A 27,840-nucleotide genomic window follows, 5' to 3' on the forward strand; every position below is an offset into this window, starting at 1 on the left:
AGTTATTGTACAAAATGGTTATGAATACCATGCCTGATGTCTGAGACACTGTTTTATGATAAAGTTTAGTTCTAGAATATATTTTAAATCAATTTATTTTAATCCATTTGTGGTGGATGGGTACATGCAGGATGTTGTGAGACAAAAGAAAACTTTCAGATTTTCCACTACTTTACCATCATCAACATTACATATAAAACCCCAGAAGACATGTAGGTTCACTGGTGGTTTTGCATAGCAAATAAAATGGCTATATTTGTGTTGTAGACATGGCAACCCCTGGTTCCTCTCTCCACCACTGTAAAGAATCTCTACAATGAACAATTTAACATCAAACCAATCTAAATGACTCTGGTTTCATCTCAAGGACAGTGATATTCGGAAATTTTGAAAAATCGGTGGAATTCCCCTTTTAACTGTAATTAGCGGGAAATTAGCAGTCACAGCATCTGAATGGCTCATACACATGAAGCAGCTGACACAGACATTTTCAATGTGGGCTGAAACACTGAGGAGATGCCATAAGAGGGCCAGACCACATGACCCGAGCAGATCAAGTCTCTAAAGTTTTGTTTCTCTTTTCAAAGAAACCGAAACTCCGCAGCACATGCGCTGCTTTCTCACAGCTCATTCCAGCAAGCTTTACAGACTCGGAAGGCCCCGCCCACGTGGGCATCAGCAACGCCCACTTCTGCATCTGTGTGTGACGCATCACTGATGTGCCCTGTGAAACTCCGCCCCCCTGTTCTGCCCTCTTGTCTCCTACCGAGCGTGAACGATACATTTGCCCCCTCAGACGTAGCAGATATCATAGAGGGGGAGTCAAAATCCTACTTCACCCCTCCAGCGGTGCCTCTCCGCCCCTCAGAGTCACGCTGCCTACGAGCTGCATATAAATACAAGGACGAAGAGACACGAATTTCACCTTTGTTATAGTATAACCGTTCAGTTATGGCAGCACAGGACTTCAATTTTTTACTCGCGACGGATTCATACAAGGTAAGGATTGACCTCGGTGTTACCTTTGTCTGTCTGTTAGACTTCTTTTTTTATTTGGAAATAAATGTGCTGCATTGTTGGTGATGTTGCCGCTGTTAGCCTTGCTAGCTATCCTGTCGTTATCTGCCCTTGCTTGTCAGTCTTCTTAACACTGTAACCTCGGTGTGCTGCTGCGGAGCGGCGCGTTCGGGTAAATATCCGCGGGATTCAAAAGACAACACCGTGCCGCGTTGCTGTTATTCTGAATTAGACACAAAACGTAATAATTTCTATATTTCTCATGTTCAGTTAACGTTAGCTGGACAGACAGTGCGCTGGTTTCATTTTAAATGGCCCACTCAGTGAAAGCCAGAGCTGGGGGTGGAGCTTTAGCTTTAGCTTTAGCCTCCGCGGTTGTCTACCGCGGTGACGTGCTAAGCTCCGTGTTCCCAAATCCTGTTTCTATATTGCTCGTTTTTGTGCCTTCCCTGTTTCAAACGCAAAATGCAAACATTTTAACCCCACAAAGTGTCCGTTAGTGAGCCAACATGTTGTGTTGTGGAGCTGGAAAAACACTAAAATGTGCAGGTTAGCAGCAAACACTGTGCTAGGCTAAGGTTACCGTTTAGTTACGTTAGCTGAAACGCAGTTAGCTTGGACAGCTAACCCAGCTAGTTAACTAGGTTTTATATCATATTATTAACTTGGTTATTATTAGTTCTGTTTTTGTGCGAGGTTGTGTTTCTTGCTCTGCTCATGCTGGTTGACGTTGGGCGACGTTAAACGTAACTTACCGTGAAACGTTAAAAATGAAACTGAAATTAATTGTAGCTAGTTGGCCAGTAAATCTTATGACTGAGTTATTCCCATCTGTCTTAGTCATAGTGTAGTAATTTGGTATTTTGGTAAGGTTATATGTCTGACTATACTTATATATTTGTCTGTAATTAATATCCGATTATGCCTTTACGGTTCCCACAGTAGTGTTGGACAGCTAATCTTAAAGGGGAAATCCACCGATTTGTCAAATTTGTTTTGCATAATTCCACCGTTGCGATGTAAACCAAGTCATTCAGAGTGGTTTGATGTAAAATGGTTCATTGTAGAGACTCAGATTTCTTTACAGTGGTGCTGATAGGAACCAGGAGTCACCATGCCAACAAGGCAAATATAGCCATTTTATTTACTATCCAAAACCTCCAGTGAACCTACACGTGTCTTCTGAGTATTTATATGTAATGTTGATGATGGTAAAATAATGGAAAATCTAAAAATAAGTTTTCTTTGGGGACTATTTTGCCTTGCAACATCCTGCCTGTACTCTTCCGCCATGACTAGATTGAAATAAATGGATTGACAAGGCGTTTTAGGCCAAAACTTTATCACAAAAGTATCAAAAAAACAATATTTTATATTCATAACCATTTTGTGTAATAACTTTCTGTGAGGGAGCTTTTAGAGGCATTGAACTCCGAGTCAGTAAGTTTCACTAGAGCAGAGCATTTCACACCAAACCAAAAGTTGGTGGAGTTCCGCTTTAACACAGCTAACTACATATGCTACAGTATTGTATATATTGTATCTGGTATAGTTTGTACAACATGGTGCAGAAATTTGTACAAAGATATATTCAAGTGAGTTCTTGGCTGAATCTGAATCCCCTTAGAGAGGACAGGAAAACCACCATTTGCTTGATGGTGATATGTGCTGGCAAGTCAACTTAGCATCTCTTTGGTAGGGTTAGGGATAATGCCAAATAGGTCAGATGTTATTTGAAAATGGCAGATGAAATTCTGTAATCGCCTTCACTGCTCCAGCGATGTGTACTCACCACACACAATTTCCCAGCCAGTCCTTATAAAAAAAGAGGGAATTTCGGTAGAATTCCTGTCGAAATATCATAGTAAACTAAGATGGTAATTAGAGTTCACTGTGGTAATACATGGGTATGTGAGATTACTATATAACTATGAGAATACTATGTAGAGGTGAAAGTACTATGCATTATAATAGATACTACTATACTATAATACTATACAGCAAAGGTCTCTTATTCACTGTAGTTCTTTTCTGTAAAAGAAAATCAATCATAAATGTAGACCGAAAGGGATGTTAAGTTATGATTCACCACATTTAGTTAGTCCAAGGCCAGGCCTAAGCCATGTCCAGTAAACTGATCCCAGACCTATGACGTATTAATCTTGGACTAATTTGCAGTGCCAGTGAGGAATCCCCTTTGGAAACTCTTTTCGTCTTAGCTTAGGTTTAATAAGGGTCTGGGAAACAGGGCTTAAAGAGGTAGTTCATATGATAAATGTTGTTTTTTTTTTTTTGACCTCCAAACAAGGTCAGTCCAAGCAATAGCATTTCTGCTTTTTTGTGATCTGAGAGAAAAGTTCAGATGTGTAATATGAATTGTTCACATTCTCTCGCTTGACCGAGTCACTGTTGTCAAAGGGGATCTGTCGTTTAGCCCAGAGTCATAGATTAAAGTCCCATGTATCCAAAGTCCTGTGCTTGGATTGTGTAATTCATAGATTTAGGATTAGATGCTGCCCTGCATGTGTAAGACACTACTGTGTTTGTTATCACTGTACTCAGCACAGATGACGAAACAGAATCGTGGCCATTACTTTGTTACTTGGCTTTTGGTCAGGTGCTTGCGTTTTACAGTTCCAGTTTCTACTCCTCAGCAAGTACATGTTCATGCTTTCAAAAATGAGGCCTAGTTGGCTTTGTCAGTACGGTGCAGGCTACAATGCTGTATGCTGTAGTTTGCATGTTATTATTCTATAATCTCTGTAGACAATAATGGGTTGTCTGTCACTCTCTAGAATGGTATGTGGAAAGTATTTTACTTTTCAGACACGATTCTTCGTAACTGACCTTTCCGGATAGAATCATAAAATGTTGCCAGTCAAGCAACATGCCAGCATCTCAATATTTGGCAGGTGATTCCTCTTAGTGAAATATCCACCGTACAGTCTTGTTAATCTTTTCCAGCATCAGCTACATGCAGCAAAGACACCAAAGACCTTTTTATTTACAGATTTTACAGTAAATAAGACATTTTCTAGCAAGTTGTTCCTGACATTGTCTTCTAGACAAATTGCTTTTGCAGTATGCCAGGCCATCACTATTGATGACATTAGTAATCAAGTCATCTGCTTATTTGTACAGTTCATTGAGTAGAAAAAAAAACTTATAAAAGCCTGTTAAAAAACTGTAGAAAATGTGTAATAGCCAACTCATCAACAAGATAGACCTTATTCAATCTATGTGTGTAAAATATATATATATATATATATATATATATATATATATATATCACTGCTGTCAGAACAAAACTTTGTATCTCCAAAATGGTAACTTTTACAGGTGAGGAAAAAAAACCTACTTCACTTTTAATGCAAGTCAATGAAACCAGAATTTTTTCCAAGACATTTTGGGTTATTTCTTTTGGTCTATTCATCATGAAATTTAGACACAATGTACATCCATTTTCAAATTATGTCAAAAACTGAAAAACGACAAACATGGAGATACAAGGGTTTGTTCCGACAGCAGTGATATATAGGGCTAGAATCAGTGATCAGTGACTGGAGGCCATGACTGTTTTTGCACATTGTCGGCTCCTAGGCTACATCTGAGTTAAGGGGAGTTGCTCTGATTACCGAATTAGTGTCCATGGAGAAGACAAGGGGCACCTTGTGCTGAGTTAATGCACATACCCTCCCCCACCACACATGCACAGATTTTCTTTACCTTCAGATTTGCAGAGATATTGGTGTATAGTACACAAGAGATTGCAAGCTTATAACACAGTTTGCATATCATTGCTGTTGTCCAAAGTGTAGAGTAGAATAGTTAAGTTAATGCTATGAGATTGTATTTTATTTTTAAGTGATTTTGGACCATTTCTATTGCCCTGTTTGCCAAGAATGTGTCAAAAGGTGTAAAAAATAAACAAGCAGCCAAAAAGTTATAAGGTTTTGAAGTGACAGTGTCATGTGCCATGTTCATAAGGTTTTCTTTGAATCCTTTTTGGAATTCAAACTTGTTTCTTATCAACTGTAGACCCATGTTATACCTGGAATGTCTGATATTGTATCTCTTTTTTATGAAATGATAAGAATGTGATGGTATAATCTGAATGCAATTTCTTTTTACTTTGCAGATAACGCATTACAAGCAATATCCTCCAAATGTCAGCAAAGTGTACTCATACTTTGAGTGCCGGCACAAGAAGGGTGCCCAGTTCAATGAAGTTGTGTTTTTCGGCCTGCAGTACCTGCTGAAGAGATATATAGCAGGTATTTATTTATGACCGAGCTGGCTGAATAAGACCATATACCCACACAAGAGCAATGGCTAATAATTATTTATAACTCCTGCAAAGAATGCTGATGCTTTTACATTCTGATTTTATGGACAAGGTCAATATTTGTTTAACAAGCCTGACAAATGTGTGCAAATAGCCACATATTTAAGGGTGGGGAATGTTATAGTTTTGATGATAGATCAATGCTGAGTCATCACATGATTGATCATCACAATAGTGTGTCATCACATGATTGATCTTCACAATAGTGTGTCATCACATGATTGATCATCACAATAGTGTGTCATCATATGATTGATCTTCACAATAGTGTGTCATCATATGATTGATCTTCACAATAGTGTGTCATCACATAATTGATCATCACAATACTGAGTCGTCACATGATTGATCATCACAATACTGAGTCATCACATGATGGATCATCATACTGAGTATATCATGGTTATTGTCAGTACTTCTAGAAAACTGAACAACTATATATAGATAGGAGTGGATATCTTTTGAGCTGGTTGGATGAACAGAGGTTTGGCTTCAGATTTCTGCTCAACCAGCCATCCAGCACACCATAATAATTCACTGAATAGCCAAACTATGTAGAGAATAGTACTGAAATGCTGTGCTTTCTCAAGGAGAACATCGTAAATTTCTTCTTAGGAAAGTGTGGTAGACGAGGCCCAATGCTATTTGTATTTATTATTATTATGTTATTATTGTTAGTAATTTTCTGATAAAAAAAAAAGTCTACTGCCCTTACTATTTTTCTGCAGTTTGTGGTAGTAGATACCACCCTATATACCCTTAAAATGTACCCTATATACCTTAAAAATATACCCTGTTATATTTTTGACATATGACCAACCCTTAAGCCCCATTAATGTTGCTGACATACTATGAATTTGTACTAATATTATCCATTTTTTCCCATTGGGCACTCTTCACTCCTCCTGGACACACCCCAATAAGGTGGCCCTGAAGCCTTTATCTCACTTTCAGTCTTTGTCACATGCAATTCACATGTTTGCCCTAGCTCTCACGTACTGCATGAGTCCTGCTGGGACAAGAGCCTTGACTCGGTGCAAGGTCAAACTGTAGGAATCTGTCTGTGCTAGAATAGATTAGTGTAGAACACATGCTCAGTCATAGGCTTGAGACAGCAGGAAAATACTTTGCTTCTGAAAATGGAAAGACCTTGCTTGCCATAGTAAACACAAGTCTGCAAATTTGACTCCCTCCATCACATGCTGACTTCCATTTTGAAATATAACACCCTAAACATTGGCAACCCCTTATTTTAGAGGGTGTTCTATTTTTGTAAGTGTACACAAAGCATGCGCTTCACCCTAGTGCCAGAAATCAGTTACATAACAGTGGGTCATTTCCCCTTAAGGTAGTTGGAGTGTAGTAAAGAAACACTGTGTGAATACACCACGTTGTGACTGGGTCAGACTGCAACCATATGTGGAAAGCGTGAGATGTGACCTTTTTGTACTGTGTTGTCTGGTTCTGACCCCTTCTCTAACCCCCTCCCAGTCAATGGCACAGCTGGTCAATTGGAGGACTTCCATTCTGCTGGACTCAAATGGCTGTTCACCTCTCACATAAAAGACTTCCTGATCTGACCTGATTGTGTCCCATTCTGCCAATAAATGGCTAAATCCCTAACTGAAGGTATGCCCTGCATGACCTTCGGTTAGGGGTTTAGCCATTTAATTATACATCTACTAGGTCTGAAAATAAAAGAGAGATTTAGTACTGATGGGAAGTGATCTCTTGCAGTTTGCGTGAATGCTAAAAAAAGTTCATCAGTTATATTTTGTGCCCATAACGGGCGGGGACATCTAGAGATGCACCAATATGGGAATTGCAGCCAGATGCCCATATCTGACCTTTTCATGTTCATGTACATATTGATGCTGATACAGAAACATTTATAAAATGTAGAAATTAGGAATAAATCTGGCTCGATTAGCATCACAGAGAAATAATTCTTCCTGTACGGTTCCAAATTCAGTTAAAATGCAGATATTTTAACATATTTTAGTCCCACATCACCTAAATTTTAAGCTTTTCCTAAGTACCATAAAAATGTGAAATAGTGGCTTGAAATATCAACTGATCTATCTGATGCGCATATTTGCACTAAAATTTGCAGAAAAACATGTATTATTAATTTTAGTGTACAGTTATTTTACAATAATTTAAATAATTTCTTTTGCTCCTTTCAGATATAAATTTGGATATATATAGAAAATGAGATACAGTTTTGTTCCGACTGTGTCCATATATATACACGCACAATCAAAAAGTTTTTCTATAAAAAAGTAAATATCTAATATACCAGTTTGATTCTGATATTGCTCTAGGATAACTAGTATAATCATTAATTTCACAGGTGTTAATTGCTGACCTTAACAGTGATTGTATCAGACTGTCATTCTTTAAGGAATAACTCAATCAAATCAGTAATTCAATCAATCAGTCAGTCATGATCAAGTCTCAATACGTCCTACGAGTCAAATAAGTTATGTTGATATAATCAGTTATTTTTATATAATTGATTTTGTTATGCCCTGAATGCATGAGTTTGACTAGTATTTGCATTCACTGTTTATATAGCAGTTTATAGACCATAAATTAGATCGAGATTTCTCCATATTTTATTCTTACTTTAGTCTCTTTGTATAGATAACAGTATATTATATGGTTTAAGAAACAACATAAATCTATTTTAACAGCTTAACATAGTTTTGGAAACTTTAATAATGGTTTGCAGGATGCTGTTGAGTGTAAGATTTATAATAAGCCTTTCTTACTTGTTAGCCACATTAGCCTTGAAACTTTAGTGCAACTCTAAAGCTTTTTAGCTACAGTGCAAAATAAAGGACAAAAAAATTAATTTAGTTGTATATTTTGTTAAATATTATAATCTTCATTCTTCACTCTTAACATTGCAAACTCATGCTGTTAAAACGCCACCTTCAAACTGATGCATCACAGTACATTAATGCATTTGTACACCCCAAATCAGTGGAACTCACTCTCAGTCCTGTGTCTTGTTGACCTATTTATCATTTATGAAGGACTTGGTAATTAATAAGGACTTGATGAAGTTTTTAGAACATGTGGTCCCCGCACTGTGATTGAGAAACCCACTTATATGGTTTTGAACCTGAAGTGAAATTTTATGGGTAAGTTCTGTTTATCTTCTGCAGATCATCTATAATTTATTGTAAATTCTCCCCCCAGGCCGTGTTGTCACAGAGGAAAAAATTCAGGAGGCAAAAGTCTTTTACCAGATGCACTTCAAGCAGAAAGTGTTTGACGAAGAAGGCTGGAGGAAAGTGTTGGAGGTAGGATTAACACGACTCGTCCTCAGTTTTTCAAACCAGGCTAAAACCCCTCAGTTATTCGTCTTCGGCTGAACGCTCTCACATGAGTCTCGCTCGAGCTCACGCCTGGCTGTGTTTTGTTCCCCTGTCTAATTGTGTCTGTCAGAGATACGACGGCCGCCTTCCGATCCGCATCAAAGCCGTTCCTGAGGGTAGGATCATTCCCAGGGGAAACGTCCTCTTCACTGTGGAGAACACAGACCCGGACTTCTACTGGCTCACTAACTATATTGAGGTATTTCTTTTAACTTTTTCAAACTGTCACTGAGGACAATTTGGTATGAATTTGCTTGCATAGACAGTACTGTGCAAAGTCACAAAGCACCTTTCATTTATTTAACTTCCAGTCAGAAACAAGTTGTACAATTTTTTTGGGTCTGGGAAAAAAAGCAAGAAAAAATTGAACCAACACAAAAGTGTTTAATTTCTCCACTCTTTACTTTTGTGTGCCCTGCTGCCACTTAAATCCTTCCATTTTTACAGTCTTTTACAGCACATTTTACGGTCTAAGAGATGGCTGTTACTGCTTTGCAACATACTTTTGATACTTTTGTCCTTTTGTGTTGGTAATACTATGCCGTACAGTGTTCGAAACCACACAAGCAAATTTATTTGAGATTATTTAACAATTGTGCACAGTTTGATGTAATTGGTGATGTATAAACTTCCATTAACTAAGCTTCTTAGCTTCAGCACAACACTAAAGAAGCAGACTTTGGACACTAAATATGTCTTGGCTTATTGACTACATTTGACATTGATTTTTCACTTAGCTGTCATCCATTTTGTGAGTGTGTATACCTCTTTACAATATGCTTCTGAATGAAGACCTGAGGGATGATATACATTTCTGCCAAACCCCAAATGGCAAAACGTTATGCTTTTAATGCAACATAACAACAAATTATTAGTCAGTAGACTAGCAAGAATGAAATAAACAGATAAATTAAGTAATGGGAAAGCTGTTTTAAAAAAAACTTGTACACAGCCTTTAATAGAAAGAGTCAGTTTGGTTCTACTCAGCATTGATGGCTCCAAACAGATAAAAAACATCACCAAGCTGGTTTGTGTTTAAGGTGATCAAATATTCTTTATAGGTTTTAAAGACCAGGGCAAGACCATCAATAAGAACCATTTGTGTTTTGGGTTTGGCCTTTTTGTTTGCACAGGAGTGTATATTTACATATAATACAGTAATCATTACATGCAGTGATGCTATCTAAAGTTGAACTATTTTAAGCCCTGTATCTTAAGCCTGGATTGTGTTTCATAAAGAGACAATTCTAATGGCTCTTTTAAGTAGAGCTAGATAGATACTAATGTGGAAAAAACTTTCCCCACACATAGTTAACAGTCTGGGGATTTTATAAACATGATGGTGCTGCAGATTGCTCCACATCGGATGTTTTCACTATGCCATTGTGCAGGAGGACAGTGATTCGGGCTCTGTTGATTTCCAGCACACTCTTGGCTACTGCTACGGCCCCCGGAACAGCTCAGACAAGCTTGATTAGAATGGCGGGGTCAGTGAGGATGAGGGTATGACCTGGATGGTGGGGTCCTCCAACTGCAGTCCCAGAGGGCAACAATGTTGCACAGTATATTGTTTCTCCCAGCTCAAATCTAGCTTATGGTTGAAAAGTGCTCTGTTGTGCTGTTATGTGTCATAACGGCATGTTTTCTTCACCACAGTTTGTCATTCCACCAGTTGCCACAAGTACCAATAACGGCCACTAAGTTTTTGGTGGAAATTGGCAATGTTTAAAAAGTATATTTAAAACTATGTTTGAGGCTTCTTTGCTATTGTTTTCATTACATACCAAAAATGTTGCATAATGATTGTTGTAGAAAAGCAATCAAAGCAATAGAAAAGTGCAATAGAAAAGCAATACCAGGGTTTCTACATGTCCTGGAAATCCTAAAAGTTTATAAATGAGTTTTCCAACCATGGAAAACACCTGAAATATAAGAAAATTGATAAAATGTCCTAGAAATATTAGTGAAGAGTTAAATCGGGCTGTTAAGAGAGATTGCACAGTTTAACATATTCTTAGCTGTTGATGCCCTGCTAGAGTGTCCATTCATACCCGTTGTAGGTTGTAATTCTACACTGTAACCTACCCTTTGTAGTTTGTAATGGGAATGGTGCACACATTTGTAGGCAGCAAGAGAGGAACCTTCAATGCAAGGAATAATCCTGCAAGGTACAGTAAGTGCAGATAAACATGCAAAGTACAATTCAGCGCATACAAGCAGTAATGTCATAACAAGGCATAAAGCTGTGATAAAGCACAGTACTTTATATTTATATGTATGACTACAGAGATCTACAATGCAAAACACAGAAACACAAACAAAGTTAATACAAGCTGACTAAACAAGAAACAGGTTGAATAAATAAGGACAGTTTCAGGGTGGAGCCAGGAGGGAGGTGATGCCAAGACAGGGCAGGACTGAGAGTGGTGCCCCAGCAGAGTGCATAATAATTATAAAGAAGAACATAATAATAAAAAAGTAGATCTGGAGAACAATTCTGTACGTCTGTTGCACTCATTCATAGTTCATTTTTGTCTTTACTTTTGCACTGTCACAAAAGTGTTTGTTTTTGGTTTGGATTTGGCCAGGATGTTTTTTTTGTGTGTTAGGTTTTGCAGTGCTTTGCCGCATGTCTCTGAGATGACAGCTGATGAAATCAGTAGGGGCTGGGAAGGTTTCTGCACACACTAGGCTCTTGTTTCTGACGTCTGTGCGGCATGTGCTCTTTGTCCCCTCAGACTATGCTGGTCCAAATGTGGTACCCCATCACCGTGGCAACAATCTCCAGGGAGTTCAAAAAGATCCTGGCCAAGCACCTGAAGGCCACATCAGGCAGCCTGGAAGGGCTGGAATTCAAACTGCATGATTTTGGTTACAGAGGAGTTTCTTCACAAGAGGTGAGAGTGACCACTAACTGTCATTACACCAAGACCATGATAAAGCCTGAATTTCTGCTTTAGGATCAATTAAGAATGTCGGTGTATCTGATTAGCTATCTAATTTTCGGATAGCAACTTATCATGCACTTGTTAGATACTTGACAAGTAGCGTTGCAGTGATTGGTCATTGAGTGTTTTGATTATGGAAAGATGTTTTTACTTTGTTTACATACAGATAGAAGTACTCTATTATGCTTTATGATGCCAAAGTGATACCCACTGTCATCCCAGTAGATTGCCTTACACTGCAGGAAGGCTAAGGGCTGATATTGCTTCTATAGAAATTGCTTGTCACACAGACAGAACTTCTATAGAAATTGCTTATCGCACAGATGGATGGAGTAAGAGGAAACTACAGAAAACATAATTCTTTTTGATTAACCGATTGATCAAACAGCAGTCAAAAGATTACTCAACAGTAGATTAGTTGCAGCCTTTTTGGCATGTATCAGAGGATGAGCAGTTGCCAATGCTTGTGAAAAATGAAAACAATAACAACATGATAAAACAAATAATTAAAAGTTCACTGTAGAATAATGTCCCTGTTCAATCCTAGAGCAAAGCAAACTACACTTATGACCTACGATTTTACCAATTAATTTATTACTAATACAGGTCTACAAGGGCATGAGTAAAATGGCTTCAGCAGAAGCACAGTTTAATATTTAACTAGTTTTATTAACCTTTATTCAGAAATCATTAAATGTCTCCCTTATGCCACCGTACATAGCAGAATGATCGCTCGGCTCCATTCCAGCCCTGGCGTACAGTAACGACCCATACTCATCGTTCAGGACTGAACTTTAAATCTAAGTGCAGGCATCGACGTCTCCTCAGTGCCTCAAAACATGAAGGAGTGTCCTGTGGGAGCAGTAAAATTACAAAGCCATTATTTGGCCAAAGGGAGAAAAAAATATCAATTCGTTAAAACACAAGGGTATTCCACCTCATCAAAAAGAGATCAGGGATGACCTTTTTCTTTATGGAGGAGAATGGATTCAGACAGGCAGGCCGTGTCTACACTTCTGCGTTTTCAGGGGGAAAGCCCAGCGGGACCTGCTACAGTGTTCTGCAGCTGTCAGTCACGCCATTTCTAGGCCAATTTAAGCATTGTGGATGTTACCGTGGTGATGAGGGGGTGTATGGAGAGATGAGTGTCTGGCTGTCTGTGAAGGAAAGGTCAGGTTTGCCCCTGCTAGTCTGTGTCACAGCAGAGGCCTGGTTCAGGTAATAATCACCATGCCTGCATTTTTGTGCATTAGGGGTGTGTGTGTGTGTGTGTGTGTGTGTGTGTGTTAGTGTTAGCGGTAATTGGGCCTGAAATTTTGGACCAAGCCCAAATATAGCTGAGAACATGTTCTGTCCAAGATAAACCCACAGCACCAAGTTTAGAATCCAAACCTGACTATCCCAACAAAGTTCTGCATGAACCCAACTGTGACCTGACAGAATTGTGTCTAAACCTGACTGTAGCCCCACAAAGTTCTCTTTGTATATGACTAACCCACCCAATTTCTGTCTAATCCTGACTATAGCCCATCAAATTTTTTCTGAACCCAACTGTAGCCTGACAGAGTTGTGTCTGATCCCGACTGTAGCCCAACAGAATTCTGTCTGAACCTGACTGTAACCTGATGCATTTCTGTCTGATCACAAGTGTAGCCTCACGAACCTGAACGTGGTCTAAACCTGGCTACAGCCTATTAAAATTTGTCTGAACTTGTCTGTAGCCCAACAAAATGTGTCTGAACCTGACTAAATCCTGTTTGAACCAGATTGTAACCTAAAAAAAATTCTGTTTTAACCCATTTTTAGCCCTACAAATTGCAGTTTGAACCCGACTGTAGCCTGACAAAATTCTTGTGAGTCCATTTTTGGCATTACAAAATTCTGTTTGAACCCATTTTCAGTCATACAGAATTCTATAAACCCAATTGTAGCCTGACAAAATTCTGTTTCAATCCATTATTAGACCAACAAAATTCTGTTTGAACCTATTTTTAGCCGTACAAAATTGTTTGAACCCAGTTCTATCCTGACAAAATTTTGTTTGAGCCCATTTTTAACCCTACAAATTGCAGTTTGAACCTGACTGTAGCCTGGCAAAATTCTGTTTGAATCTATTTCAGCCCTACAGAATTTAGTTTGAACCCATTTTCAGTCATACAAAATTCTGTGAACCCAACTGAACCTATTTTTAGCCTTACAAAATCATTTGAACCCAATTGTAGCCTGAAAAAAATCTGCTTAATCCATTTTTAGCCTTACTAAGTTCTGTTTGTACCCTATTATAACCAGAGAGAATTTTGCCCGAAGCCATCTGTAACCCCTCAAATTTCTGTCCAAACCCGACTCTAAGCTGATAAGTTTTTTTTAAACCCGACTGTAGGCTGTCAAAATCCTGAACCCAACCTGAACCCAGTCACGAACTGGATACCAAATAAAACTCCATATTCCTAATGATCAGCTGTCAATTCTAATAAGCACCTGCTAACTTACCTAGCCTCAACAACAGCCATCATCAGATTCATCCATAAACAAAATAAAAAGTGACTCACTTAATGATCAGCTGTTCAGAATTGTGTTTAAATCCCACTTTAACAGATTTTAGTATTCAGGACTCACTGCATTCAAACAACATCCAAAGTTTTTTTAGTCTGGATATATGGATATATATGCAGTTCTAGCTGTGCGGACCTCAGTGAACCCTGTAGCCGCAATACAAGTTACTTGAGTGAGCCCAATTTTAAAAACTATTGGGACAATAAAGTAGAGAAACAATTAAAGCAGGGGTAAATATGGGCCAAGATCAGGTAGAGGAGATAGGCAGTGAGAATCCTAACATGAGAGCTGAACCTGATCCGAGGTTCAAAACTGCCAAATATCGATGATATCCGAAGCTGGTGCGGGTAATCAAGTCTTGTCAGGTTTGGACAGATATTTCAAGCTTTAGCTGTATATGCAGTGCAGTGAGAGCGAGTACATTTGTGAGACGCAGCTAGAACATGATTGTTTTTGACACAGCCTCGCTGATCTGCCCTTTCGGAGAAATACCCGCTGGTTGAAAGCTCTGGAACGGTGGAACTGCGCGCAGATGGCATGACACACACTCTGATGGCTCAACAAACCAAAATAGCTATGAGCAAGAGAGCTCCAGTGGAACTTCATTAAAGAAAGTACCGCCGTGACTTGCTAAATAAGCCGTGCACTGTGGACTTTGACAGTTTATGCGGAGTAGTTTGTGGCCTGTAGCCTAACACACTTGCGTAAGATATCGGCTTTCTAGTAGAGACGCAAGCCTTTGATCTGCGATGATATAATAGCATGTCAATACCTAAGGCTCTGCAAATCAAGGCGTTGATGCACCCTGATATATTGTAACATTCTTACATTCTAGTTGCATTGCAGCCTATTGAGTCACCCTAAGAGCTGCAGCAGGGATCTTCATCTAAAAGGATCATCCTGTATAGACCAGATTGAGCACTTTATTGAGCTTCCTGAGTTCGATAATGAAATAGTTTCTTGAGGAAGAATGTGATTGCTAAGGCTGCCGTCATTGACTTTAGCCCGAGGTGTGGAGGTTTAACAGTGAAAGCGCTCTTCTTCCTTGCTGGTTGCCATTAAGGAGTGTTAAGATGATGCTCTTGGATTGCCAGCTTTCTATCTGACTGGATTAATGGTGTGGTAGAGAGATTAATGGTGCCAGACTGAGATGATGAATTCCCCAGATGGATCAGCCTTTTTCTCTTTGGCTAAATCATCCCCAATCTACTGACATCTTCAGTGAACAGAAAGCTCAAGTGAAGACTGTAGGATAACAAGCCCCTGTTTTGATACGGAAGCCCTAAAAGGCAATGGATTCACATGTATCCAAAATAGAACTAGCATAAAAGCACATTAAAAGTACAGAACTAAGCTTATATTAACTCAGTGTTCATAGCATCCTTCTTCTTTTAGTAGACTTATGATGTAATATGTGATGTACCGGTGGGCCTTTCCATACGAATTCCACCAATTTTCAAGGTTTCTGCATAATTAAATTGGTGAGATCTACGCGAAGTCGCTTGGAGTGGTTTGATATGAAATTATTTGTAATAGGGAAACTTCTGACTCAGAGTTCTTTACAGTGGTGGTGATATGAACCAGGGATCATGTCTACAACACAAATATAACCATTTTATTTCCAATCTAAATGAGCAGTTTTTATGTATATAATGTTGATAACGGTAAAATAGAGTTAATGAATAAAAAAAAATAAATAAATAATAAAAAAAAAAACTTCGGACTTTTCCGCTTGTTTAAAAATATGTTTTAGGCCAGAATTATCCTAAAACAACATCTCTGACTTCAAGCAGTAAGCATTCATGTCCATTTCATGTAAAAACTTCCTGTGATGTAGATTTCAGAGGCATTAAATTCTTCAGATGTTTGGTTCCGGTCACCACCACTGTGAAAAAATCAGAGAATTTCATATCCAACCTCTCTGAATGTCTTGGCTTGCATCTTAACTGTTTTATGTAGAAATAAAAAAAAAAAAAAAGTTAAAACTTTTCAAAATTTTCGAACCTCTTAGACTCTGTTAACTTAGAAAAACATTGTTTTTAGTGGATCTCAAACTGGCATTCTTATGTCATGAAAAACAGCTTTTGTTATCTTTGGTATCTTGTCATGTTATGAAACCTTGACAAAACAAATGAACTCATCACAGGAAAATTTAGTAAATAAAATATGTGAATCTGTGGCTTTTTTAGAGTAAGAATTATTCAATCTGTCTAGCTAGATGACAGTCTCTCTTAGTTAACAACTAAATGAATGAACATTTTTCTTCCAAACCTGCTATGAATTTTTAATGACGTTTATCTGTTTGTTTGTTTTGTTTTTGTCCCCTATTACATACAGATTTGCTCTTATGACTTCCATTCTGCACGGTGGTGATGTAGTTATGTCTTTTTAAAGTCCTTCTAACAAGTTGTTGAGTTGAGAAAAACTTGAAAAGATTTGGATCCTGTTTGTGCAGAGACAGGTGGTGGTGGTGGGAATGGGGGGGGGCGTTGAAGAAGGGAGGACGTGATGATTAACATGTCTTGCTCTCAGTTAGGTGGCCATAAGTCCCTGCTGTCATCACCCCAATGCCTGAAAACAGAGTAAATGATTATGTACAGTGCTGTGAAAAAGTATTTGCCCTGATGTTAACCCTGATTTCCTCTCTTTTTTCATATTTGTCAAACTAAATGGTTTCAGATCCTCATACACAATGTCATATGACAAGAACATGAAGAAACACAAAAGACAGTTTTTAAATGATCGTTTCATTAATTGAAGGAAAAACATTTTGCAATAATTCTGTATCACTGTGTGAAAAAGTATAACTGGAGGTCATTCTTACACATCACTGTGGAGGAATTTTGGCCCACTCAGGACTAGTTGGTTTTGGTTAACTTTTTCCCTTCAATGAATGAAATTAGCATTAAAAAATGGTATTCATGTTGTCTTTTGTCTTAAATTCTGTGTTTGAAGGTCTGAAACAATTAAATATGACAAATATGCAAAAATAGAATAAAAAATGTTCCAAAATTACATTGAATAAAGTCTTCTTACATTAACATGCATTATGTTAAGAGTGTTTCAGTCTGTTGATAAAGGGTTGTCTTAAAACAGTGACAGTATGCCGTAGTAAAAAGAGCGAGAGCGTGCGCACTGAAGTAATGTCACTACAGTTGTTATTAACAAAATGTCAGGGTTTTTAAGATAAGCAAATCTACACATCACAGTGCTAGAGGAAGGTGGAAGAGGTAGAGACTGTCTGACCGTCTGACATAATTAATGTATAGATTTTTCTGTTTTTCCTTGAGGGACTGAACAAGCTGCAGGAGGCATCCTGGTATCTCTTAGGGGCTCATATGTATTTTAAGTATACAGTGTCTTGGCCTTTCTAGGGAGGAAGGAATTGAGTGAATAAGGAGGAGAGAGTGACTTCTGATCGTTTTACACAGGCAGGCAAAGGTAGAGTTAGGAGTCTTGCCCAAGGACTCTTATTGGTATTGTGTAGGGTGCTTACCCAGGCGGGGATTGAACCCCAGTCTACAGCGTAGAAGGCAGAGGTGTTACCCACTACACTATACAAACCTGAATTTCAATAGAAAATGTCTATAGTGGGCATTAAGCATATAGATTTTCCTATGTTCTTGTTCTTCAGGGGTTGAGAGGCTTTGGCTGGTATCAAATGCAATTTGTATCCCAGAACAACAAGCTTTTGGGCTTCTTCTGCCAAATGGCAACCACTCTCCCTGATTGCTCTCACTTTACAGCGCATTAACCAAGACTTACTCTCAAGCTGCTTCAGTCAAATCGGGAGGGATTTATGAAACACCCACTTGGCTCGAGACTGACAAACAGTTAAATTCACAAGACTGGCGATAACAAAAGCATAGTGTAATTTGATTCTAATTATATTTCTCACTCGTAGCTCAGAGGCTCTTATATTACAAAACGGTGGAAGGGAGACACAGATTGAACAGATTAAAGGTGATATACATAATAAATAACAAAACACATACACTGTATAGCATATACTGTGTAGCTAACATATTTTGTAGTGAGGAATGACAGTGAGCCTTCTTTTTCTTCAAGATAGAATATATTTATTTATCTGTGTTATAACTGGCATTTAAGTGCCTAAGTTGGCCAAGAATGTATCATCTGATCTCTGCTTTACATGCAAATTTTTATTGGCACAGCAGCCAATTGAGCGTTTTCTTAACTAACCCATTCCTTCAAGATCTTGAAGATTTTCCTGAAAGATCACTTTGCTTTTTGTTCTGTTGATTTTGACGATATTGAAATGGTTTTGTCTAAAAATGTCTTCATTGTTCCTCTTTATAGATTAGCATAAATGCAAAACTCAAACGCATAAAGAGATTTAGAGTATTGTTGCTGATAGTGTTTCAGCAGCGGGATATAGATATTTTCTCAGTCTTTCATAAAACATCACTGCTACACAGAATTAGCCTCAGCATCCATCAGAAGAGCTCAAAGTTGGTCCAAGATCTTAATCATCTCTCTATCTGTCTGTTTTTATTTTCTTTGCAGTCAGCAGCACTTGGAGGAGCGGCTCACTTGGTCAACTTCTGCAGCACAGACACAGTGGCTGGACTGCTTATGGCCCAGCGCTACTACAACTGCCCTATGGCTGGCTTCTCCATTCCTGCTGCTGAGCACAGGTAAGACATACTTTCTCACTCTCTGCCAAAGCTACATATATATTACAGCCTCAGTCTCTGAACTGCTCCTGGTTTCCCAATTCAGAGCCAAGATCACTTAGAAGACAGTGAAGTAGATGAATGTTCTCCAGACTTTTTTGTCTTATGTCCCCCCATTAAATATGGCTCAAGTGCCCCCTCATTCATACCAATCCAGTACTATTCTAAATTTGTTCATTAAACGGATCGGATATTGGGTATTATTAAACGTTTTAAATCGTTTAATATGCTATTAATCTGGATGTTGATCGTATTTGCTTCTGTCCATAAGGCAGAGTTTTTAGTCCTTTTTATTCTCCCTTTTATTAAGATGAACAGGTTCAAACAGGTTTTATAGCTTACTGTTGTACTGTTAATGCCACCTGGAGCATGTATGAACCAGCATTCGCTGGATCTAGTTTTGCTTTCTAGCCAGCTTTTGCACCTTTTTCCATTGGAAGTTGTTACAACTAACACATTCTGCTGTGTAATGACACTTTTCACATTACGGTGAAGCACTAGAAATCAGACAGATAAACAGCCAGAAAGACAGATAAACTGATTGGCTAAGCCACTTTTGATGGCATTGTAAAATAATCCATATACATACATATGACTATGCACATCAGTTGAAATTTGTATTAATGCAGCAAGTTATTACAACCTACAGGTGCAGTGATTTTACCACGTTCAAGGGGGTTTTACTCTGCATATTAACTGTGATAAAATGACTGTAATGCTCAGGCTTAATTAACACAACAAATTGAATTATGACCCTGTTTAATTTAATGTGACCCTAAAAGATTTTGATATAGCTATTTATGGACAAAATAAGCTCCATCAGAATGTATTTATTACGTCCAGTAACAATAACACTATTCTGTGTCCAATTTACATCACCACCATCCAGTGAGAGCAACAGTGGCTGCATGTTCTAACCAATGAGTATATAAAACATAAGTCAGAGACCAACCTTCACATATTTAATTTTCAGTCAAAACTACCATCAAGCATAAGTTCATTTTTCAAGAGTAGTATTTGAGAGATGAGAGAGAGAAGAAATCAAGCACCACTCTTGCTTCAGATCTGAGAAGACAACTTAAATCTGTAGGTCTGAAATGTTGTGTAGCTGTCAAGAAGCCTTTACTGAGAAAAGAAAATAGACAAAAAACGAAGAAAATTTGCAAATCAAACGAAGAAGCTGCTGGTGTTCACAGAACAATGGACTGACCACCCCAGAGTCCAGACCTGAACATCATAGAATGTGTTTGGGATTGTGAGAAGCAGAAAGTGCAACTAATGTGTAATTTTCTAAGAATTATGTTTTTTGCTTATGTTCCTTATAGCTTTCCACTTTGCTGTTGCTTTTGTTGGTTTGCTGCTTATTGAATTACTGTTGTGTTGTGTCTTGTTTTAAGGGTAACTGTACCATTCGACTTTGCTGATGCTTTCGTTAGTAACATTTAAAAACTGTATTTGAATTAAATATCTACAGTCACAGAGTGATTCATAGCAATGCATGAGCACCTGGGCTTCAGCCTGGCACTACAGTGGATGATTAAATTGAAAATGCATTTCAAATGTTTTTTTTTTTTAAAAAAAAAAAGGCATTGATCATGTATCGTGTTACCTTTGACACCAGTAGTATAGGTACTTTTGTTATATTTTGTACTGATCATGATTGAGCATCTGATTTTCTTTTTGATATCAGGTTATATATTTTGTTTTGCAAATCAAGTTTGTTTCCCCCTGGTAGCTGCTCACATACCCTCAAAGGTACAAGTACCCTCGGTTTGGATAGTATAAGACCATTCACTTCATTTTATATCTCACTTTCCTTGACTTCTTCCGCGATGTCCTTGCTGCTGTCATCTAATTCTCCTGCCTCCTGGGCATGTAAACAGCTATCAGAACATCTGGCATTGACTCAGCAGCTTCCTCTGGCACTATCGCCCAACAAAACATTCACACTGATTCACTCTCATTTCTTGAAGGGGAAAAAAACAGTAGGTTCGCTAAAGAACTGACTCACTTTCTTCTTCATTAACTCCTCAAAACAGCGCTGAAGCTCAGCCAGCTCATGTGATTGCATTTAAGCACAGAAGCTGCTCAGGCAGGCTAAATCTTTAACATGTGTTTCTTTACTTACGACTTAAGGAGTGACCTAATTTAACCCCAAACCAAAAAACTTCCTCTCTTTGTTTGTCTCATCAAACTTCACAGATGACCACCAAGGCTTTAGGTCTTGGTGGTCATCTGAGTGGTTGCTAGACCTTAAAACAATAGTTAGACAAAAAAAATCTGATTTACCCGTTGCTTCCCTTACTCCAAATGTATTCAGCTGGCCAAGACATATTTGCTTACTGAAGTTTGCTTATTTAGTTTTGCACTGGAGCTACGAGGCTCATGTAACTAACAGTAATGAAAGTTTTATAGGCCAGCATTTAACACTGTGGGAGCTGAATACCTGAAATCGTCACGCTTCTCAGTCTGTATCAAAGTGTTAAGTAATCTCAAATAGACTTGCTTGTGTGTCTAACACTGTAAGACATACTGTTATCGGGGAAAATGGACAGAAGTCTGGGCAAATGTAGAGGTGGACTAATATGATATTGTCATTATGATCATTTATGTAGTTGTGATGGTGTAGTTTTCTGAGTATATTGTGGATATCATTAATACCTGAAAACAGACCACCTACATGTTTGATTATAGAGTCATTAAGTGTTTAATTGGATTTAATGTAGTACAGTACTAGTGCATTGTGTCAAAATATTGTGATGCATTTCATGTTTCATTAGTATTGTGATATTATATTTTTACCATATCGACCACCCTCAGCGAAAGTGGCAACAAATCTTATTTTCAAATGTGAAAATTCCAAAACAAACAAAAGCTAAGAAAAGCTGGGTGTTGTGGTTTTACTGTCTGTATTCCACTCTCCCCTGGGTTCCCAACCTTCTTAACAGTGTGGACCAATACACAGCCCACAACCCTTCTCACGGACTTGAGTGAGGTGAGGGGTGTCATCGTGTCCCACTAAACCCACTATTTTGTACCCGCTTCTATTATGGGAAGTGTAAATAGGTTGCCGAGCACACACAGTATAAAAGGCTATATTGATGAATGTAGGAGGTTGTTGTATTGCTTGTGTTTTAGGGATGCGCTGTATGTTGTGGGAAGGTAAATAAGCAGACATAATTGTTTATATTCTGGCATAAATATGGCTCTGCTTTTGATTCTGTGCAGAACATGTGGCTCCTTTAGACAGATTTACTGCAATTTTTTGCTCCATATTTTCCATGGTTGTTATTTCTGCCTCAGGATGTGCAGTGTCTGTCTTTTTTTTTTTTGTTTGTTTGGTTTTTTTGTGTTCGCAAGCCCAATATAATGGTTGTTAATATTTATTAAAAATGTAAAATTTAAAAAGTTTTTTTTTTTTTTACTCCTTTACCTCTGCTTGCCTTCAGCTGAAAGCAGCCAAAAGCAAGCAAGCCTCAAATTAAGCCTCAAATAAAAAATATTTTAATAAAAATATTAATTGCGTTAATGATAAAATGGTTAAGCTACAAACTGAACCGCTGTTCTATGTGCTTAGTAAATGTAAGTAACAATAATGTAATAATGTCTAAACACCAGTCTCCAGTTTTGCAATCAGAGTACTTAAAATTTATCCTGAATCATGAATCATATCAAAATACAAATAAAATTATCAGGATATTTTGAGGTTTATTTAAGAATGATAATCGCGTTCTGGATTTTGAGTGAAATGTTGCTCAGCAGAGGTCTCAAGACTAAAACTCACACAAAGCTCAGTTTCATGTTCTAATGTAATTTGTATTTGTCCATGTTTCTGTGTGTAGCACCATTATCTCCTGGGGTCGGAACAGAGAAAAGGAGGCGTATGAATACCTACTGGACCAGTTCCCCACTGGTCCATTGGCTGTGGTCAGCGACAGCTACGACATCTTCAAGGCCTGCAAGCACATTTGGGGCGACAAGCTGAAGGAGAGAGTGATGGAGCGCAGTGAAGACTCCATGCTTGTCATCCGCCCAGACTCAGGAGACCCCACAGAGACGCTGCTGGAGGTGAGTGCCACCTGCAGGGGAAACGAGCATCACCGACCAAATCTAGGTCTCTTTCTCACACTGTGCTTATGAGTGGATGTCTTGTGTTACAGCCTGGTCAGTTTGGGGATGACAAGTAAACAATTGTTTGTCCAGTGCTGTTAATTTCATGAATAGGCGGGTTTATCTTTAGAGGAATGCATGACACGGCAATAGGCAATTGGTTCCGTTAGACAGACCTTCTAAAAAATTACTAGAACTAAAAATAGTGGTATTTGAGACCTCTTGTCGATTACAATGCTGTACCATATTGAAAGCAAACCTCTGCAAGCAATATAAAGGCAGTTGTTTTGTCCATGTTGTCCAAGAGAAAGTTTAATACATGACAGTGTGAGTGCGCAAAATGGTGGATAGCAACAGCTTTCAAGAGGTACATTGAGCTAAAGCTAGCACCTGTCATAACAGTTCTGTTTGTTTTAACTTGGGCTAGTAATGAGTGATAAATAGAACTTTTTATAGAGAATATGTAACTTTCAGTAGCTGGTCTTTGCATATTTAGGTAATTTTCTCAACTTTTTAGCTCATATAATGTATTATATGAATGTATTATAGTTCACATTATAGTTCTTATTTTATAATGAAGCTGAACTTAGCTCAGCCAATCAGCTTTTAGATCTGGAAGTTACTGTTTAATGATTGATATTTTAAGAGTTGTGTCCTTGATTTTAGGCTTGCCAGTTAAAGATTAATCATTGACTATTGACAGTCGGTTATCACGTGAAAGAATTTGCCAAATTTAGCATCCCTAACACCACCATGTGCTAAAGTCCTAGCCAAGGAAATTGTTTAAAACTGTTTATCTTGGCTGTAAGCCACTATGCAACACTATGTAACACTAGAACAAATACAAATAAGCATATAGTCAAACACAGCAAAAAAGTCCTTCCTCTTGGTTAGGAGAATGCAGTTAGAAGAACTATTTGAACTTCCAAAATGACCACCATGGAAACTGTGGCTAAAATGATTTAGTTCAGGAAAAATGAATGGGATTCATACTGGATTAAAAGCACAGAACTCAAAGAACTTAAAGTACACTACCTCTTCATGTAAAGTAAATCCACATCACATAGATTGTTCTGCTCTGCCTTCTTTATATATGACTTGAATCACAAGCCTTCAGAAGGCAACCATTTATCCTAAATCAGCCTTTAAGTTCACTACAGGCCACATCTGCTGCATGTATATATCTGTTTTAAGCACTAGGAGCACTTTTAGTTTGAGAGTCTGTGACTTAGGCCTCCTTCCTAAACCTCCTTTTTGAGGCAGATAGAGTGAGCATTTCCTTTGCAAGAACAGTATGCCAGAAGCTTCTTGCAGTATGATACTGTATTGATTTGTGGCTGACCGCCTTGCATTTCCGTTTAAATTGGATTTAGCAGCCTGGATAAGAGCATCTTTCCAAGTCCCTGACTCATTGATTAACTTCTGATGGCTCATACTGAGTCCTTTTTTTTAAACTTTATGAATAGATAAAAATCACAGCCCTCCTCACTCTGTCTATCTGTCTGTGTGTCTACAGGTGATAAAGATTTTGGAAGAGCGTTTCAGCTGCTCTGTAAACTCTGTAGGCTATAAGGTGCTTCCATCATATCTGCGCATCATTCAGGGTGATGGCATAGATCTTTGCTCCGTTGAAAAGGTAAGCAGAACTAATAATGCAAGATGTTGATGAGGTTAATATTTATGTAGCACCTTTCGTACATTTAACAAGGTCATTGATATGATGTGCCAAAAGCTATTTTAGGGCTAATAGGCAGATCTTCAGCCTGCCTAATGTGAGTGAGTCAAGCCTGGTGTTTGAGGTGCTTTGCATCTTAAATCTAACTCATAGTGTTTTGTAGTGCAGAGTTATTTATTATGTTTCCCTATTAAGTTTATAATATATTTGGTGTCATCTGACCAGGTGCATCCAAACATTTGCATCTGACTGTAACTATAAACTGAGATGTCATTATTTAATGGAAATAAGCTTGTTTTTTATTTTTTGGTCTCTGAGAAGTGGCATCACAGTAAGATTATTTTTTTAATTTATTTATTTTTTTTTGTCAAGGTATGAGGAATAGAGAATATGATGAACCAAATGAATTTTGTCCTGCATTTGTTGTCCATATTCAATAAATGACCTACTGCTACGACACAGTAATTTAGTGTCCCTGAACTTAGAAAGAACAGAAAGTCTGTTTACTTCAAACACATGTAAAATAGTATCCAATGGACAGTTGCTTCAGTAGCTGAGCAGCAGTGAAGGCTACGTTCACATTACCAGGTTGAAGTGGTCGCAAATTTTTTGCCCTAACCTAATGTGACTCAGATCTGATGTTTTCAGGGCTGTGTGGACACGCAAAGCTGATCTTTTCAAATCTGACCTGGGCCACTTTCATATGTGGTCCTAGATTGGATACGTATCCGATTTGTGGTCATGCGACCTTAATGTGATGCTCAGATCGGAATTCATGTGCTTATTTTCCCACTGCGCGTGCGCCATCATTCAGCGTTACCATAGCAGCAGCACTGCATAGAAGTTAAAGCCTGTAAACGGTGGAAAAGCAACACATCTCACTTTCTTCGCCTTCGTCTCACTCTAATAATGCAGCTAAGGGCTGATCAGAGTTAATTATCTTCACAGTGAAGGCTCGATCTGCTCAGTAGTCTGTTTGCTGATGATGCACGTGACGCACGTGCTTCATTCACGTGACGTCACTGAGTAGGATGTGTGTATGCGTGTCATTTAAGGACGCCGGTTCATTCACATTATCTACAGATTTAAATCACTTAACTAAATGAGTGTGAGCCATCGTGTCAGAGAGATTGGATTTGAGCAAAAAAATCTGATTTGAGCAATGAGGCTTGTAATGTAAACATAGCCAAAGTGACTGTCCATGGTAATTGGCTGCATTACAACAAGGTTGAAAAAAGCTAGTTTATTTCTTGAACGATGCAATAATTTGGAAAGCCATTGTATGTCGTGAGCTTAACTCCTCTGTATTCTCCTGTGGGTTTTGTCTCAGATCCTGAAGAAGCTCAGCGATGAGGGCTGGAGTGCGGAGAACGTGTTCTTCGGCTGTGGAAGTGCTCTGCTGCAGAAGCTCAACAGAGACACACTAAACTGCGCTTTTAAGTGTAGCTATGTGGAAACCAATGGGAAGGGGGTGAGTTGACTTTTCGCTTGTTGGTAGTGGACAAATGAAAGTATTCCCATGATCCATTGATTTTATTATTTAATTTCATGGAGGGATAATATATTTTATGCATGCTTTTGTGTCTTTGTGCATGTTTGTAGATGGACGTATATAAGCAGCCAGTGACAGACCCATCTAAAGGATCAAAGCGTGGCCGCCTGTCGCTGAGGAGAAACTCAGACGGGTTAATAGAGACAGTGGAGAGGGGCGTGGGCAAACCTGAGGAGGTAAGAATACTTCAGATTTACATACATCACAAAGCTCTGCTTCATGAGAAAGGCACGACCCATATGAACATTGTTACCAGCAATAATACCAATTTAAAGGAGCTAGAATAACAATAAGATCAGCCAGTGTCATACAGGCTCCAGTAGTTTCAGTTAAACAGTGCTTTTTTGACCAGTCTAACTGTCAGCTCTCATTGTCAAATTTCTTAAGATCAAATAAACAGCATAAGTCATAAATAATACAAGTTATTATTTAATAATGCAAAAATTAAATAATACAAATTTATTAGAATTATTAGTGCCCAAAAGTTTGTGGTTGTTTAGAATAGCACTACATTCCTGAATGTAGTTTTCTATATAACATTTACAAAGATGTTATCTGTGCTTTATTGGCAGGATTTCTGCCAAAGCCAGTAAATTATTAGTTGATTTTAATGGCCAATCAGTATGTCGATTGGGTGGTAAGCCTGCTAATGCTGGGAACAGACTACACAAATTCAGCTTGATTTTTATTTTGTATGTGAAACGATGTGATCTAAAATCTCAAGTACTATAAGTTGTGCCAGTTATTTTTAGATATCTCTTAGGAACCAATCACCTTACAGATCACATAACAAATAAATTCATGTGATTTTGATCTATGGATGCTGCTGCTCTATCAGAAATCACTGTCAGAAAACATTCTGTCCTAGCATTGTTCAAATGCTCTCAGTCTTAATATTATTATTATTTTGCATGTGCGGCGCAGGACATGCTGGTGACGGTGTTTGAGAACGGGACCATTCTGCAGGAGTACTCTCTGGACGAGATCCGGAAGAACGCCCGACTGTGGGAGGAGGACTTGAGTCTCTCCCAGCATAACCAGGACCACCCCACAGGCCTGGAGATCCACCAGAAGCACATCATGAACGGGGTGCACTGATTGGCACTGCGAACACACTGTTCACAGTACTGCACTACCAACGGACCAACTAATTCTCTGGCTACTACCCCATTCTCATCATGTCTTCTGTCCATATATTCACAGCAGACATGCGGTTCAGCGATCACAGATTAGTAGACCATAACACAACTGACATTGAATTAGGCTTTTATAACTTTGAGGTGTCTTCATACTATTAGCTTTTGCTTGCCAGTTATTTATTACTCCACGGAAGTTATTAAATGAGCTATTATAATAACATGAAAGTACTGCATTTATTTTGCAGTGGTGGAAAGAGAGTGGGGGTGCTGTTACTTCAGAGATTTGACGTAACAGTAATTAACCAAGATGGTTTTTCCCTAATATACAAGTTGCTGGCCAACTGTTTGGCTCTACTTATTTTCTTCACTAATTTGATATCAGTGTATGCAACCTAAATTCTAACAAGCTGCTGCAAAA

General features: G+C 38.4%; 1 protein-coding gene across 1 annotated transcript; it reads left to right on the forward strand.

Annotated features, from left to right (window-relative positions):
- Window positions 1-756: 756 nt before the first annotated feature.
- nampt2 (nicotinamide phosphoribosyltransferase 2) lies at window positions 757-27,840 on the forward strand. Its single transcript, XM_036559141.1, has 11 exons — window positions 757-999; window positions 5,156-5,291; window positions 8,570-8,673; window positions 8,819-8,947; window positions 11,487-11,645; window positions 18,777-18,907; window positions 22,789-23,014; window positions 24,573-24,692; window positions 26,062-26,202; window positions 26,334-26,459; window positions 27,208-27,840. The coding sequence occupies exons 1-11, from the start codon at window positions 952-954 to the stop codon at window positions 27,379-27,381; spliced, it is 1,494 nt and encodes a 497-aa protein (XP_036415034.1). The 5' UTR covers window positions 757-951; the 3' UTR covers window positions 27,382-27,840.

The sequence above is a fragment of the Colossoma macropomum genome, unplaced genomic scaffold (assembly GCF_904425465.1).
Source record: "Colossoma macropomum unplaced genomic scaffold, Colossoma_macropomum, whole genome shotgun sequence".
NCBI classification, from domain to species: Eukaryota; Metazoa; Chordata; class Actinopteri; order Characiformes; family Serrasalmidae; genus Colossoma; species Colossoma macropomum.